This window comes from Oncorhynchus tshawytscha, linkage group LG10 (assembly GCF_018296145.1).
Source record: "Oncorhynchus tshawytscha isolate Ot180627B linkage group LG10, Otsh_v2.0, whole genome shotgun sequence".
In the NCBI taxonomy this organism is placed as follows: Eukaryota; Metazoa; Chordata; class Actinopteri; order Salmoniformes; family Salmonidae; genus Oncorhynchus; species Oncorhynchus tshawytscha.
Window position 1 is genome coordinate 58,503,826 of NC_056438.1, and position 18,275 is coordinate 58,522,100.

General features: G+C 44.1%; 1 protein-coding gene across 1 annotated transcript in view; it reads left to right on the forward strand.

Annotated features, from left to right (window-relative positions):
* LOC112260525 (E3 ubiquitin-protein ligase HECW1-like) overlaps positions 1–18,275 on the forward strand; it is a 61,186-nt gene that overhangs the window by 11,388 nt on the left and 31,523 nt on the right. The window contains exons 2-6 of the mRNA XM_024435701.2: positions 458–791; positions 1,223–1,330; positions 5,223–5,317; positions 6,576–6,651; positions 7,778–7,947. Coding sequence (XP_024291469.1) covers positions 458–791; positions 1,223–1,330; positions 5,223–5,317; positions 6,576–6,651; positions 7,778–7,947 — 783 coding nt within the window. The remainder of the gene's footprint in view (positions 1–457; positions 792–1,222; positions 1,331–5,222; positions 5,318–6,575; positions 6,652–7,777; positions 7,948–18,275) is intronic.

Sequence of the window (18,275 nt, forward strand, 5' to 3'; positions counted from 1 at the left end):
GGCAATGTAAACATATGAGAGAGGCAGCACACTCAGTCACCTCTGAACAGTCTGAGCAGGACAGGACCTTGGAGTGTTCCTCACTCATAGCACTGTGCTGCTCCCTCTTCACTAACTAGGCATTGTTGTCTCTCTCCTCCCACTCAGAAGTTATTGATACATAGTGGAGAAACTTCCGAAAGATTTTAGGATTATATTTCCTGCTGGTAATATTCCCACTATAGCTCCACTTTCTCTGCAGGATGGTACAAATCCCTACCTCTTAGTCTGCCAGAATAAACCAACAGAAAAACACACCTGCAATGTTCTTAAAGATGGCGATTAAAGTTTTGATTGTATCTCAAAAACGCAGAAATAGCAATGCTAATATTTGGCCTCCTAAAAATCTCTCTCCAGTACTAGCTCTCCATCCTCCCCATTCACAGTTTATCTCCTTCTTTCCTCTCCTCTTCTCCAGAACTTGTACCAGAACAGGTTTCTCGGACTTGGACGAGCAGCAATGGCATCCCCGTCACGTTCGTCCCAGAACCGCCGGCGCTGTAAGCACCCGATCCGCCACAGCTACAATCCCGAGCAGTTCCCGAACGTCAACTTCCAGAACGGCTTTCCTGAGGTCGTGGCAACTATGCACCGCTCGACCAGCGACACAGACCTGGTGACATCACACAGCCGTTCAACGCTCACCGTCAGCACCTCGCTCTATGCCATCGGTCAGACCCAGGACATCCTCATCTGCTGGGACATCAAGGAGGAGGTGGACGCTGGGGACTGGATTGGCATGTACCTCATCGGTGAGCACTGCCATAACAGGGATTTTCATAGAAGGGACCAAAGCAATACGTAATAGTAGATGATAGTGAGGCAGCTAGAGACAGTGAGATGAAGAGCAGCTTATTTCAAATCTTGTAAGCTGTTACACATACTGCATGTGATCTTCTTTGGAGTTAGCTTTTGGGGAAGAGGAATAGGTGTGTAGGACAAGAACTAGAATGTGTTCATTCAAGTCTACAGTATTTGAAAGGGACTGTATGTACACTACACAGAGAGCAAGGTCAGGTCATGTCCAGTCTGCCTTCCCTTATCATTTGAGGTTATCTGTAGGTGGTGTTGTGGTGCTCAGACAGTTAATGTTACGTATCCACAGGGAACTGACAATGCTTGTGTGATACTGTAATGGGACTTTGTATCTCACCTTCACCTCCCTCCCTTTCGACTCTCTCAGAAGAAGTTTCGTCTGAGAACTTTCTAGACTACAAGAGCCGCGGAGTGAATGGTTCGCACAAGGGCCAGATAGTGTGGAAAATTGAGGCCAACTCCTATTTTGTGGAGCGTAAGTGCATTTCTGGAAATACATCCAAAACCAGCTACATTACAGTACACTACATCCCCCACACACTGAGAGAGCTGTTTTATAACGGATGTAGCATCTGCCACTCAGAACAGGACACTGCTTCGTCAGTGCATATTGTAAATCTTTACATACAGTGGGGCAAAAAAGTATTTAGTCAGCCACCAATTGTGCAAGTTCTCCCACTTAAAAAGATGAGAGAGGCCTGTAATTTTCATCATAGGTACACTTCAACTATGACAGACAAAATAAGAAGAAAAAATCCAGAAAATCACATTGTAGGATTTTTTATGAATTTATTTGCAAACTATGGTGGAAAATAAGTATTTGGTCAATAACAAAAGTTTATCTCAATACTTTGTTATATACCCTTTGTTGGCAATGACAGAGGTCAAACGTTTTCTGTAAGTCTTCACAAGGTTTTCACACACTGTTGCTGGTATTTTGGCCCATTCCTCCATGCAGATCTCCTCTAGAGCATTGATGTTTTGGGGCTGTTGCTGGGCAACATGGACTTTCAACTCCCTCCAAAGATTTTCTATGGGGTTGAGATCTGGAGACTGGCTAGGCCACTCCAGGACCTTGAAATGCTTCTTACGAAGCCACTCCTTCGTTGCCCGGGCGGTGTGTTTGGGATCATTGTCATGCTGAAAGACCCAGCCACGTTTCATCTTCAATGCCCTTGCTGATGGAAAGAGGTTTTCACTCAAAATCTCACAATACATGGCCCCATTCATTCTTTCCTTTACACGGATCAGTCGTCCTGGTCCCTTTGCAGATAAACAGCCCCAAAGCATGTTCCCACCCCCATGCTTCACAGTAGGTATGGTGTTCTTTGGATGCAATTCAGCATTCTTTGTCCTCCAAACACAAAGAGCTGAGTTTTTACTAAAAAGTTATATTTTGGTTTGATCTGACCGTATGACATTCTCCCAATCTTCTTCTGGATCCTCCAAATGCTCTCTAGCAAACTTCAGATGGGCCTGGACATGTACTGGCTTAGGTAGGGGGACACGTCTGGCACTGCAGGATTTGAGTCCCTTGCAGCATAGTGTGTTACTGATGGTAGGCTTTGTTACTTTGGTCCCAGCTCTCTGCAGGTCATTCACTAGGTCCCCCCCGTGTGGTTCTGGGATTTTTGCTCACCGTTCTTGTGATCATTTTGACCCCACGGGGTGAGATCTTGCGTGGAGCCCCAGATCGAGGGAGATTATCAGTGGTCTTGTATGTCTTCCATTTCCTAATAATTGCTCCCACAGTTGATTTCTTCAAACCAAGCTGCTTACCTATTGCAGATTCAGTCTTCCCAGCCTGGTGCAGGTCTACAATTTTGTTTCTGGTGTCCTTTGACAGCTCTTTGGTCTTGGCCATAGTGGAGTTTGGAGTGTGACTGTTTGAGGTTGTGGACAGGTATCTTTTATACTGATAACAAGTTCAAACAGGTGCCATTAATACAGGTAACGAGTGGAGGACAGAGGAGCCTCTTAAAGAAGAAGTTACAAGTCTGTGAGAGCCAGAAATCTTGCTTGTTTGTAGGTGACCAAATACTTATTTTCCACCATAATTTGCAAATAAGTATTAAAAATCCTACAATGTGATTTTCTGGATGTTTTTCCCTCATTTTGACTGTCATAGTTGAAGTGTACCTATGATGAAAATTACAGGCCTCTCTCATCTTTTTAAGTGGGAGAACTTGCACAATTGGTGGCTGACTAAATACTTTTTTGCCCCACTGTAACACTGAAACTATCTCATAACTATTTTGTTTCTCATTACCATTGTGACCATTTTGTATCTTCAGACTTCCATAAGTTTCAGGATTTCCCTTTAGAATCACAAATCCTTCTTACTCTGTACAGATTAAAGCAAGTCTATTTGGAAGAGATTCCCATAAATAAAATAATTGACATAATTTATACAGCCAAATGATCCCATTAGTTCCTTTAGACTAGAGAACCGACACTAACTGTATAGTACAGTAGGCCCCGGTGTGGACAGCCCTGCTTAGACACAAAGTGCAGCTATGAGTAACTACCATAGTGCTATCCTCCTCTCATCTGGTTCTGCTAAAGTAATACGTTGTCATCTGTGGGTGATTTAGCTAACACTGCTTATTGTTTATTTACCTAAAGTAAGACTCATCCCTCAAAGAGCTCCTCCCACCTCATCAGTAGGGACAGCTCATTCGCAAGAATCAGATATCTATCAATCAATCAATCACATTTATTTATAAAGCCCTTTTTACATCAGCCGATATAAAAGAAACCCAGCCTTAAACCCCAAACAGCAAGCAATGCAGATGTAGAAGTACGGTGGCTAAGAAAAACTCCCTAGAAAGGCCAGAACCTATGAAGAAACCTAGAGAGGAACCAGGCTCAGAGGGGTGGCCAGTCCTCTTCTGGCTGTGCCGGGTGGAGATTATAACAGAACATGGCCAAGATATTAAAATGTTCATAGATGACCAGCGGGGTCAGTTAAAAATAATCACAGTGGATATAGAGGGTGCAACAGGTCAGCACCTCAGCAGTAAATGTCAGTTGGCTTTTCATAGCCGAAAATTCAGAGTTAGAGACAGCAGGTGCGGTAGAGAGAGTCCAAAACAGCAGGTCCGGGACAAGGTAGCACATCCAGTGAACGGGTCAGGGTTCCATAGCCGCAGGCAGAACAGTTGAAACTGGAGGAGCAGCATGACCAGGTGGACTGGGGACAGCAAGGAGTCATCATGCCAGGTAGTCCTGAGGCATGGTCCTAGGGCTCAGGTCCTCTGAGAGAAAAAGAAAGAGAAAGAGAGAGAATTAGAGAGAGCATACTTAAATTCACACAGGACATCGGATAAAACATGAGAAATGCTCCAGATATAAAAGACTCACCTTGCCCCCCGACACATAAACTACTGTAGCATAAATACCCAAACAGGCAGGATATAACATCACCCACTTTGCCAAGGCACAGCCCCCACATCACCAACCTATTTTTTTTAATTATTTTACCTTTATTTAATTAGGCAAGTCAGTTAAGAACAAACTCTTATTTTCAATGACGTTTTAGGAACAGTGGGTTAACTACCTATTCAGGGGCAGAACGATAGATTTGTACCTTGTCAGCTCAAGGGTTTGAACTTGCAACCTTTCGGTTACTAGTCCAACGCTCTAACCACTAGGCTAACCTACTACCCTGAGACAAGGCTGAGTATAGCCCACGAAACGAACCTGAGGGGGTGTGCCAACCCAGACAGGAAGATCACGTCAGTGACTCAACACACTCAAGTGACGCACCCCTCCTAGGGACGGCATGGAAGAGCACCAGTATGCCAGTGACTCAGCCCCCGTAATAGGGTTAGAGGCAGAGAATCCCAGTGGAGAGAAGGGAACCGGCCAGGCAGAGACAGCAATCAATCTTTTGGCCAATACCATTCGCTGGTGCCTGTGTGCCACCCTGTAGGCTCAATGGTGTTGATTCTCAAGCATCTCCATTTAGCTACCACAGTAGATTAGCAGCTTGGAAAGCAGCCACTGAGATTCTTATCTCTGTGTAATTAAATTGATAGTATTATCTCTCTGTGTAATTAAAGGGATAGTATTATCTCTCTGTGTCAGGCTCCGCTGCTAATAACCATGTAGCTGAGGACCGTCTGCTCTCTCTCCCCCAGTTTATTGGCATGCTGCTCACAACAGCTTTCTTAGGTCACGCTGGTGTGTCTCTGGTCTGTTTTTGAGAGCTTTCCAACTGTGAAACCTGATAAAGGTGCCAATAAACAGAGAAATAGTGTATAATGCAAACAGTAGGTCATTCTAAAAAGATAGGACAATCTCTCTCCTGTTCTTAAACTAACTTCTGTCCTCTCTTCTGTCCTCTGTCTCTTCTTTCCTCTCAGTGGAGACCAAGATCTGTTTTAAATACTACCATGGTGTGAGCGGGGCCCTGCGAGCCACCACCCCCAGTTTGACTGTGAAGAACCCCTCAGTTCCGGTGAGCATGTAGGACTACTTAGTCCCAGCCTGGTATTAGTGCTACTGTACATGGGCTCTATATGTTCATATGGGCTTCTCAAGGGGCACTGAAGGGAAGAGATGGTGAATTACAACAGATCTACTGTATGTCTTTCCATCTAAAGGATATATTTTTCCATTGTCTGGGTTGAAGCTTATCACTAGAGCCTAGAGTGGTAAGAAAAGTAAGAAGAAAAATCCTGACTGTTCCAGAAAGGGGTTAGAATGTCATCTGTTGTCCAGTGTTACCTGGATTACTAGGGGTTATCAGACGTGATTTAAAGGGCAGATATAATGGGTTTAGCAATCCATTAGATTGGTTACCCTTCTTTTCTCATTGACTGGAAAAGAAAATCCTGAAATTGAAAGTGGTGCTAAGTGTAAATTATTATATGCTTATTGGCTGGTAGACATTGCCTGTCTTGAGAGAGATCACACACAGACAGACAGCAGTCTGAGAGATAGACAGACAGATACGCCACAGCCAGAGGTGAACAGAGAGGGGAATCAGATAATGTCCTTGTGTTGTCCCTGTGGAGTATACTGTAGTAGAGGTCCCCTGTGAGCCCTCCAGCTGTCTGCTGGAGGCCCACTGCAGCCAGGGAGTGAAATGCATTAGCCCAGGCCTATGCAGGCCCTGCCCCCACAGCCTACATACCCCCAAACTGCTATAATGACTACTCACTTGTCCTCCTAGAGATCCCACCCAGAGGAACAATCTCAGAGAAACACATCAATGCCACAGCCTGTCAAAATGCCATTGTATTGTTACTGCTGTGATGGTGTGTGTGCGTGCGTTTGCATATGACCCTTATCCTCCACCCCCATCTCTCAGTGGCCCTCCATCTCTCAGTGGCCCTCCATCATCTCTCAGTGGCCCTCCATCATCTCTCAGTGGCCCTCCATCATCTCTCAGTGGCTATTTTCCACAAATCCACCTGCCTGCTATAAAGATCCTTAGGCAGGCTTACACCTGTGGAGGAGGAACTCTCTCTCTCTCTCTCTCTAACCCTCTCTCTCTCTCTCTCTAACCCTCTCCCTCTCTCTAACCCTCTCTCTCTCTCTCTCTCTCGCTCTCTCTCTCTCTCTAACCCCTCTCTCTCTCTCTCTCTCTCTCTCTCTCTAACCCTCTCTCTCTCTCTAACCCTCTCTCTCTCTCTCTCTCTCTCTAACCCTCTCTATCTCTCTCTAACCCGCTCTTTCTTTCGCTCTCTCTTTCTCACCCTCTCTCTGTGTAGGTGTTTAAGCCCGTCACAAATGAAGAAGTCCCCCAGAGCACAGGCAGCAGAAGACTCATTAGCTTCTCCCTCTCAGGTGAGCATGCCCCCCCCCCCCTACCACCACGTTACCTTGGCAACGCGTCTCTACAGGGTTGGGCCAGCACACGTGCCAGCATTACTGTGGCAAAGGGCAACACACAGCTTGTGTCTCCATAGCAACTCATCCCAGGATTCAGATACAGTACTATCATCCATCTGGAGTACATCATGTGCATTACAGGAAGGAATGTTCTGTGCCAACTGGCATGATACAGAATGCTAGCAATTAGAGAAATATCGACAAACCCACACTTACATGACAGTGATGAAAAGGATTCCTTTCTCCTAACACTTCCATACTTAAATGCGGCTGTTTCATTCCCAAACGCTGCATGAAGAAATACATCACATCTGTAGAAATGTCACAAAAACATCCTAACATGCTGACTCATCGTAGGAAAAGCACAGTGAGTCTATTGTGCTAAGTGTTTCCGACAGTCCTGAGTTGAGTCGGATTCCTAACTGAGGGATGCAGCAGCAGCAGCAGTAGAGGCATGATCCAGTTCCACCTGATTCACAGTGAGGTAGTGCAGATGAAAGGTGGGTGTGACAGCTTGCTCAGTCGTGTATCCAAACGATTCTCTCCCCCCACGGCTGCACGGGAGATGTCAGGGGGAGGCAGATGGGATTTCAGACAGCAGCTCTTCCCCTTTCGTCTTCAGCTTTGATCAACACAGGCTTACAAATACTGAACAAACATACTGACTGTAGTAGTCCCTGTCTGGTCCCAGATCACTGGGAGGCTATGCTACTGTATGACATGGCTGTCACAAATATTACAGAGCAGAGTTGGAGAGAAGTTCAAGTTAAATGCAACGCTATGCAAAATAATAATTCTGTCTAGACCTATTTTTCAGGGTGAGTAATTCTGTCTCTGCTCTGCTATAGTAGAACATACTACTACTATTGTAGAAGTACAGCATACTGTGGCAACACAGGATATTGAACCGAATTGATTTGCAGAGCTAAAAGGAACAGTCTCTTTCTCAAGGACATTCCTGCTGACTGCACTCTTCTCTTCTTTGTCAGAAGTATGGGATTTTCTTAAGCCGTTAAAGGTGTAATTTTAAAGCCGTTTATCCTCATCGTCTCCTCCTCTATACTCTTATCGTCTCTGGTAGATTTCCACGCCACGGGGCTGAAGAAAGGGATGTTCTTCAACCCTGACCCCTACCTGAAGATCGCCATCCATCCCGGCAGGAACAGCATCTTTCCAGCACTGCCACACCACGGCCAGGAGAAACGCTCCAGCATCGTCTGTAACACCATCAACCCCCGCTGGCAGAGAGAGGTGAGAGGAGGGCTCTGACAAGGCTTTATATTCTATGTGTTCCAAGACAATTGTTGCTATCTGGCTCGAAGGACTATGAAAAAGCAAGCAACCTTGAGTATGCTCTCTGTAACAGGGCAATAAAGTCAGGCAGAGTGACAGTCTTAGGGTGCTTTATACAATATGTTATACAGGTACTGTTGACCTGGAACCATATGGAAACACTAACTGGGACGTACAGAATTTACACAGGTGTAACCAAAGTTGTTTTTCTTGTTTTTGCTCAAGAGAACAAGTGCTGAAAATGGGTTACAACAGTTGTGGTTTGGTTGTGATGAGTTGATAGCACTATCCCTGCAACATACAGTGCATTCAGGAAGTATTCAGACCCTAGTATATTTTATTTCTTCCTCATCAATATACACACAGTACCCAATAATGACAAAGCAAAAACAGGTTTTTAGACTTTTTTTGCTGTAAATATCACATTCACATTTAAGTATTCAGACCCTTTACTCAATACTTTGTTGAAGCACCTTAGGCAGCGATTACAGCCTCCAGTCTTCTTGGGTATGACACTACAAGCTTGGCACACCTGTATTTAGGGAGTTTCTCCCATTCTTCTCTGCAGATCCTCTCAAGCTCTGTCAGGTTGGATGTGGAGCGTTGCTGCACAGCCATTTTCAGGTCTCTCCAGAGATGTTCAAGTCCGGGCTCTGGCTGAGCCACTCAAGGACATTCAGAGACATGTCCCGCAGCCACTCCTGCGTTGTCTTGGCTGTGTGTGCTTAGGGCCCCAGTCCGAGGTCCTGAGCACTCTGGAGCAGGTTTTCATCAAGGACCTCTCTGTACTTTGCTCCGTTCATCTTTGCTGATGAGACTCCTAGTCCCTGCAGCTGAAAAATGGTGGTGCCAGGTTTCCTCCAGACGTGACGCTTGGCATTCAGGCCAAAGAGTTCAATCTCGATTTCATCAGACCAGAGAATCTTGTTTCTCATGGTCTGAGAGTATTTAGGTGCCTTTTGACAAACTTCAAGTGGGCTGTCATGTGCCTTTTACTGAGGAGTGTCTTACATCTGGCCACTCTACCATAAAGGCCTGATTGGTGGAGTGCTGCAGAGATGGTTGTCCTTCTGGAAGGTTTACCCATCTCCACAGAGGAACTCTAGAGCTCTGTCAGAGGGACCATCGGGTTCTTGGTCACCTACCTGACCAAGGTCCTTTCCCCCTGATTGTGTGGTCGAGCGGCCAGCTCTAGGAAGAGTATTGGTGGTTCCAAACTTCTTCCATTTAATAATGATGTAGGCCACTATGTTCTGGGGACCTTCAATGCTGCAGACATTTTTTCATACCCTTTCCCAGATCTGTACCTCGACACAATCCTTTCTCGGGGGTCTACGGACAATTCCTTCGACCTCATGGCTTTGTTTTTGCTCTGACATTCACTGTCAAATGTGGGATCTTATATAGACGTGTGTGCCTTTCCAAATTAATGTCCAATCAATTGAATTTCCCACAGGTAGACTCCAATCAAGTTGTAGAAATATCTCAAAGATGATCAATGGAAACAGGATATACCTGAGCTCAATTTCGATTCTCATAGCAAAGGGTCTGAATACATTAGCAAAAATGTCTAAAAACCTGTTTTCGCTTTGTATTGGGTATTGTTTGTAGACTGCTGAGGAAATGTTTTACTTAATCCATTTTAGAAAATGTCAAGGGATGTGAATCCTTTCCGAAGGCACTGTATACTTAAAAAAAAAATACAATGAGTGCACAAAACATTAGGAACACCCACTCTTTCCATGACATAGACTGACCAGGTGAATCCAGGGCTGTGTTCGAATACCTATACCGTATACTACATACTTAATGAGTATATACTACATACTATTAGTTCATTTTAGTATACAGTAAGCGAACGGTATTGTTTCAGTTGAGCGTACTAGAGCTTCGCCTGTCTACTGGAAGTTGATGCTGTTGCTATGCAACCTCGTGCTAGCTTGTTAGCATATCAAATGACTAGCTAAATATTTTATGATTTTCGGTGTGTTTGTAAATTCAATCTGGTGTGGCAGAGTGCACTCTGGGTGTTCGTAAATCCAGAACATTGTCAGATTGTCCGTTCGTAAATTTAGAGCTTTTCGCTCTCGGAGCGTTCAATTGTAGTCAAGCAGCCAAGTTAACTGGCTAACGTTGACTATATACTTCCAGAAACAAATGAGAAAACACCCCACTCTAACCATTTTACTTGCCCTAGCAGAGCTGGTTAGGCTGTTTTCATGTTATCCAGAGCGTTGGTGACTGTAACTGTGCCGCTGGCAAAAATGTAATTGCTTTTTTTTTTGCCGAAGTTTACAGACACCGCCATATTCAATGGGTGTTAAGCGTTTGTAAATGTATCAGTTATTCTGCGGGAGAGTCCTCTGAAATCTGAGTAGATAGCCAGAATTAACCATGTCCATTTAAACGCAAAATGACTATACCACTTAGCTAAGAATTGTGTGACTAATCAAGTCAATAAATGTTGGGTAGTTGGTTAGATAGCATATAGTTAATATACTGCATTGCAAGTTCGATGTATTAGTAGCCAACTAATGTTAGGTAACTAGCTAACATACCGGTAGATGCTGCTGTAATGCTATGCGGTTCATAAGGATAGCATAGCTAACAAATTGTCAACCAACATAACATGCAATGTAACTCATTTGAAAGGCATTACTTTGTTACATTGCTCAACATTTTCTTAACATTTGACATAATTAGTTAAAGCAATGAGTTTGTATCCGCTCTTGTTGGACTTCTTTGCTTCGGCTGTATATTTTCCGCTATTTTCTACAAATCTGAAAATGTTGTGAAGCCATGCCCATTTTCTGAAGAATTGCATTATGGTCCCTAAAAGCACTGAAATAGTGTCCACTGCTTGTATACTTCGTATTTTGGCGAATTTAGTTCGACATCCGTGAACTTTTGGCATACTAACTATATCCATGCTATGACCAATAACTATATACTCAATTCACGATATACTCAATTCAAGTCACATATAGTACGGTTAGTGCAGTTAGTATGAGTATTTGAACACAGCTCAGGTGAAAGCTATTATCTCTTATTGGCTTGTCTAGTTAAATAAAGGTTAAATATAATAAATAAAAATGTAAATTATTGATGTCACCTGTTAAATCCACTTCAATCATTGTAGATGACGGGGAGGAGACAGTTTAAAGAACGATTTTTAAGCCTTGAGACAATTGAGACATGAACTGTGTATGATTGCCATTCAGAGGGTGAATGGGCAAGACAAAAGATTTAAGTGCCTTTGAACAGGGTATGTTAGTAGGTGCCAGGCACACTGGTTTGAGTATGTTAAGAACTGCAACGCTGCTGGGTTTTTCACGCTCAACAGTTTCCTGTGTGTATCAAGAATAGTCCACCACCCAAAGGACATCCAGCCAACTTGACACAACTGTGGAAGCATTGGAGTCAACATGGGCAGGAAGCATTGGAGTCAACATGGGCGGGAATCGTTGGAGTTAACATGGGCCAGCGTCCCTGTGGAACGCGTTCACACCTTGTAGAGTCCATGCCTGACGAATTGAGGCTGTTCTGATGGCAAAAAGGGGTGGAACGTACTATTAGAAAGGTGTTCCTAATATTTTGTACATTCAGTGAGTGTGTATGAATGTCACAGTGTTGTTTGGTGAGCGATATTAATTTGAGGAACAATGTGTATTGTAAGGGATGCTGAGATCTCATTAAATCCATCCGCTGTGTTCCTCCTCCTCATCATGGGGGGATTTACATTTACACTGCTAATGAGGAGAGTGCTTTGGAGGGCAGACAGTCGGAAAATTGGTCAAACAGGCAGGCACGCAGGCAGGCAGAGATAGACAGAGAGGGAGCGAGAGAGAGAGAGAGTAGAGGAAGGTAGAGGGGGTAGGAGGATAAGTGGGAAAGAGGAGGAATTTTATTTTACATGTCTCTTGGAGAGAGGGAAGGGAAAAGACATTTGAGGGACTGGCAGGCAGTAGGCTTATTAACATTTGACTTGTTTAGGGAGGGTTATTCCCCTCCCTGGCTGTATCTCCTCCTCCTGAACACAGCAGTACTCCCTCCCTCCCTGCCTGTATCTCCTCCTCCTGAACACAGCAGTATTCCCTCCCTCCCTCCTTCCCTGCCTCTTTATATTCTTCATTATTACCCTTCTTCCACTTCCTTTACTCAGCAGACAATGTCTCCTTCTGATTCAGGGGCTTCGGTTTCGAAAGCTATTTCAAGGACAAGAACAGTCAAAATGCATTATAATTTATAATGTATGAATTATACATTTACACCATGACTCAGAGTTTCCTCATGTGATAATCCTCTTTTATTACCATGCTGGTAAAAATCACCTCTCTCTCCCTATAATAGGCTATTACTGGGTTATCGGTACTCATTTAGCTAATGGTTCAATTATGTGGTGTCGCCCTGAAAGGGCAGGAAATGTGTCACGGACCCAGCTCTGCTTTGGTACAGTATCAACACCCCTTCATTATATTGAGGGGAAGGATATAGCAGTGCCACTCTGTATTCTTGGAAATTATCAGTATGGATAAGGGGAGGTATGACACCTGCGGTGATGGTTTCTGGTGGCTTCATGCTGGATCTGACTGTATAATGAAGAGTTTAGCTAATAGAATAGGTCCCTCCCTCTTCGTGTCTCCCTCTTGTACCTTGAAATTATCCAGGGCTTCTGTGAGGAAGGCTGAAGGCAGCGGAAAAGTGCACCCTACTCCCTCACCCTCCCCTGTTTGATATTCAGATCAGCCGCAGCCTTCCTTCGCTCCCTCAAGACTCCCTGACAGAGAGAGTCATGGGAGTACAGGTAAGGGCACACATCAGTACAGGCCAGGGTTATATATAAACCACAGCACCCCACCAGCACCAGCTTTCTGCCTCTCAGGCACACTGTGCATCCCAAATGGCACCCTATTTCCTAGTGCACTACTTTTGACCAGCGCCCATCTACTATATAAGGAATAGGGTGCCATTTGGAATGCAAACAGCCTCACACCATCGTCATGTTCTATTCTCAGCAGCTGAAACACTTTTCAATAATAGATCTCCCCCTGTCTCCCAAATAGCACCCTATTCCCTTTACAGTGCACTTATCTTTACCACAACCCACTCTGGTCAAAAGTAGTGCACTATATAGGGACTAGGGTACTATTTGGGATGTAGACACTCCATCTTCCTATAGGGCTCCAGAATCACATCACATGACTGTATGCTGCAATCACAAATTAATATTTATTTCTCATACCATTCTTCGTTCTTGCATAAACATAATGCTGAAGCTGAATTTTATTTCTGGGTGTTGTTCATGGGGCAGCAGCACGAGGCAACCTTCGTTTCCAAAGGTTAACGATGGGTACCGGCTGTGGCGCTTCGATTAATTGATCCATTATTAAGGCCTCTTTATAACATGTGCTGTTCCATCCAGACACATACAGTGCCTTCGGGAAGTATTCAGACCCCTTGATGTTTTCCATATTTTGATGCGTTACAGCCTTATTCTAAAATGGATTGAAAAAAATAGTAACCCTCAGCCATCTACACTCAATAGCCCATAATGACAAAGCGAAAACGGGTATTTAGATATTTTTAGCACATTTTTTGCTAATTTATTTACCGTTGAAGTTGGAAGATTACCTACACCTAGGCTGGAGTCATTAAAACTCATTTTTCAACCACTTCCCAAATTTCTTGTTAACAAACGATAGTTTTGGCAAATCGGTTACGACATCTTCTTTGTGCATGACACAAGTAATTTTTCCAATAATTGTTTACAGACAGATTATTTCACTGTATCACAATTCCAGTGGGGCAGAAGTTTACATACACTACGTTGACTGCCTTTAAACAGCTTGGAAAATTCCAGAAAAGGATGTCATGGCTTTAGAAGCTTCTGATAGGCTAATTGACATCATTTGAGTCATTTGGAGGTGTACCTGTGGATGTATTTCAAGGCCTACCTTCAAACTCAGTGCCTCTTTGCTTGACATCATGGAAAAATCAAAAGAAATCAGCCAAGACCTCAGGAAAAACAATTGTAGACCTCCACAAGTCTGGTTCATCCTTGGGAGCAGTTTCCAAATGCCTGAAGGTACCACGTTCATCTGTACAAACAATAGTAAGTATCAACACCATGGGACCACGCAGCCGTCATACTGCTCAGGAAGGAGACACATTCTGTCTCATAGAGATGAACATACTTTGGTGCAAAAAGTGCAAATCAATCCCAGAACAACAGCAAAGGACCTTGTGAAGATGCTGGAGGAAACAGGTACAAAAGTATCTATATCCACAGTAAAACGAGTCCTATATCGACATAACCTGAAAGGCCGCTCAGCAAGGAAGAAGCCACTGCTCCAAAACCTCCATAAAAAAAGCCAGACTACAGTTTGCAACTGCACATGGGGACAAAGGTCGTACTTTTTGGAGAAATGTCCTCTGGTCTGATGAAACAAAAATAATTATCATCATTATGTTTGGAGGAAAAAGGGGGAGGCTTGCAAGCCGAAGAATACCATCCCATCCGTGAAGTACGGGGGTGGCAGCATCATCTTGTGGGGGTGCTTTGTGGCAAGAGGGACTGGTAGACTTCACAAAATAGATGGCGTCATAAGGACGGAAAATTATGTGGATACATTGAAGCAACATCTCAAGACATCAGTCAGGAAGTAAAAGCTTGGTCGCAAATGGACAATGACGCCAAGCATACTTCCAAAGTTGTGGTAAAATGGCTTCAGGACAACAAAGTCAAGGTATTGGAGTGGCCATCACAAAGCCCTGACCTCAATCCGATTGAAAATTTGTGGGCAGAAATGAAAAAGAGTGTGCGAGCAAGGAGGCCTACAAACTTGACCCAGTTACACCAGCTCTGTTCGGAGGAATGGGCCAAAATTCACCCAACTTATTGTGGGAAGCTTGTGGAAGGCTACCCAAAACGTTTGACCCAAGTTAAACAATTTAAAGGCAATGCTACCAAATACTAATTGAGTGTATGTAAACCCACTGAGAATGTGATGAAATAAATAAAAGCTGAAATAAATCACTCTATTATTCTGACATTTCACATTCTTAAAATAAAGTGGTAATCCTAACTGACCTAAAACAGGGAATATTTACGAGGATTAACGTCAGGAATTGTGAAAAACTGAGTTTAAATGTTTTTGGCTAAGGTGTATGTAAACGTCCGACTTCCACTGTACATACTGTAAATATTCTGACCGTTTGCTATGAGACTCGAAATTGACTCGAAATTCATCATCCTTGAGATGTTTCTACAACTTAATCCACCTGTGGTAAATTCAATTGATTGGACATGATTGGAAAGGCACACACCTCTCTATATAAGGTCCCGCAGTTGACAGTGCATGTCAGAGCAAAAACCAAGCCATGAAGTCAAATAAATTTTCCGTAGAACTCAGAGACAGGATTGTGTCGAGGCACTGATCTAGGGTAGGTTAGAAAAAAATGTCTGCAGCATTGAAGGTCCTCAAGAACACAATGGCCTCCATCATTCTTAAATGGAAGAAGTTGGGAACCACCAAGACTCTTCCTAGAACTGGCCACCCAGCGAAACTGAGCAATCGGAGGAAAGCGACCTTGGTCAGGTAGGTGCCCAAGATCCCGATGGTCACTCTGACAGAGCTCTAGAGTTCCTCTGTGGAGATGGGTAAACCTTCCAGAATGACAACCATCTCTGCAGCACTCCACCAATCAGGGCTTTATGGTAGAGTTGCCAGACGGAAGCCCCTCCTTAGTAAAAAAGGCACATGACAGCCCACATGGAGTTTGTCAAAAGGCACCAAAAGACTCTCAGACCATGAGAAACAAGATTCTCTTGTAAGATGAAATCAAGCTTGAACTATTTTCCCTGAATGCCAAGCGTCACGTTTGGAGGAATCCTGGCACCATCCCTACGGTGAAGCATGGTGGTGGCAACATCATGCTGTGGGGATGTTGTTCAGCGGCAGGGATTGCGAAACTAGTCAGGATCGAGACAACGATGAACGGAGCAAAGTACAGAGAGATCTTTGATGAAAACCTGCTCCAGAGCACTCAGGACCTCAGACTGGGGCGAAGGTTAACCTTCCAACAGGACAACGACTCTAAGCACACAGCCAAGATAACGCAGGAGTGGCTTCAGAAAACAAGTCTCTGAATGTCCTTAAGTGGCCCAGCCAGAGCCCGGACGTGAACCTGATCGAACATCTCTGGAGAGACCTGAAAATAGCTGTGCAACAATGCTCCCCATCCAACCTGACAGAGCTTGTGAGGATCTTTGGAGAAGAATGGGAGAAACTCCCCAAATACAGGTGTGCCAAGCGTGTAGCGCCATACCCACGAAGACTCAAGGCTGTAATAGCTGCCAAAGGTGCCTCAATAAAGTACTGAGTAAAAGGTCGGGATACTTATGAAAATCCCTTTTTTATATTTTTATAAATCAGCAACAACAACAAAAAATGGTTTTGCATTGTCATTATGGGGATTGTGTGTGGAGGGGCTGTGCTTTGGCAAAGTGGGTGGGGTTATATCCTTCCTGTTTGGCCCTGTCCGGGGGTGTCCTCGGCTGGGGCCACAGTGTCTCCTGTCCCCTCCTGTCTCAGCCTCCAGTATTTATGCTGCAGTAGTTTATGTGTCGGGGGGCTGGGGTCAGTTTGTTATATCTGGAGTACTTCTCCTGTCCTATTCGGTGTCCTGTGTGAATCTAAGTGTGCGTTCTCTAATTCTCTCCTTCTCTCTTTCTTTCTCTCTCTCGGAGGACCTGAGCCCTAGGACCATGCCCCAGGACTACCTGACATGATGACTCCTTGCTGTCCCCAGTCCACCTGGCCATGCTGCTGTTCCAGTTTCAACTGACCTGAGCCCTAGGACCATGCCCCAGGACTACCTGACATGATGACTCCTTGCTGTCCCCAGTCCACCTGGCCATGCTGCTGCTCCAGTTTCAACTTCCACCTGACTGTGCTGCTGCTCCAGTTTCAACTGTTCTGCCTTATTATTATTCGACCATGCTGGTCATTTATGAACATTTGAACATCTTGGCCATGTTCTGTTATAATCTCCACCCGGCACAGCCAGAAGAGGACTGGCCACCCCACATAGCCTGGTTCCTCTCTAGGTTTCTTCCTAGGTTTTGGCCTTTCTAGGGAGTTTTTCCTAGTCACCGTGCTTCTACACCTGCATTGCTTGCTGTTTGGGGTTTTTGGCTGGGTTTCTGTACAGCACTTTGAGATATCAGCTGATGTACGAAGGGCTATATAAATAAATTTGATTTGATTTGTGTGTAGATTGATGAGGGAAAAAAACAATTTCATAAATTTTAGATTAAGGTTGTAACAAAATGTGGAAAAGGTCAAGGGGCCTAATACTTTCCGAAGGCACTGTATGCACGTACATGCTATCTGCAGAACATGGACATCAATTTATGTTAGCTAGCACATAAAGTCACTGAGACAAACCTCTCTTGTCCCAATATGCCTTATGACTAAGATTTGCCTGATTTGTCTACTATCGGTTGGTTTACTTTAACATTTTACTATTAGCCTTTCATGTTTTTGACACTTTGCCCAGGTTATTTGTGTGTTTGTGAGAGCCAGATATCTCTAGTTTAAAACAGACGTTTATTGTGAGTTTTTTATTATGCTGATTTGATATCCGCGGGGGTGCGGACACCAACTCTAGGGGTTAAATTAAGGAATCTCTCTTCACTTGTGAATCATTGTTTGGGTTGAACAATTAGTCTAGACTCACCCAGCCATTACATTACAGCCTGTGGCCTACAGTAAAAGTCAATCATCCTGATAATAACTAACACAGGCCCATTCCCCTACAGTCATTGGCCCATGCAGCTAGGCCTGTCTGCTTGTGATGATGCTGCAGGTTCAGAATACACTGACCTTGAATCATCACACTAACACACTAGTAACTTGGAGAGTGGTGGTATAATCCATGATTAGTATGACTACCGCCCGATGGCGGTCTGTGCCGTTTAAGATGAGGCGTATGATACATTTATGAGCATGGTCTTATTTCTATTGCAGCATATTAGATGACTCATTCATATTCCATTTACTCAGCTTAATGTAACATGGATAGGTTTAGGCTACTTACTACATGATACTTAAATGTTCCCTATCATTCCCCATCATGAGGTTGCTACAACCTAGCCTATGAATCAAAGTTTACAATGTAGGTGCAAAGAAATTTGAGTAATCAAGGTGACAGACATGGACATATTCAATACCGCCTTGCACAATATTGCCTGCATGTAGCTGATTTAGGGTGTAATCATTAGT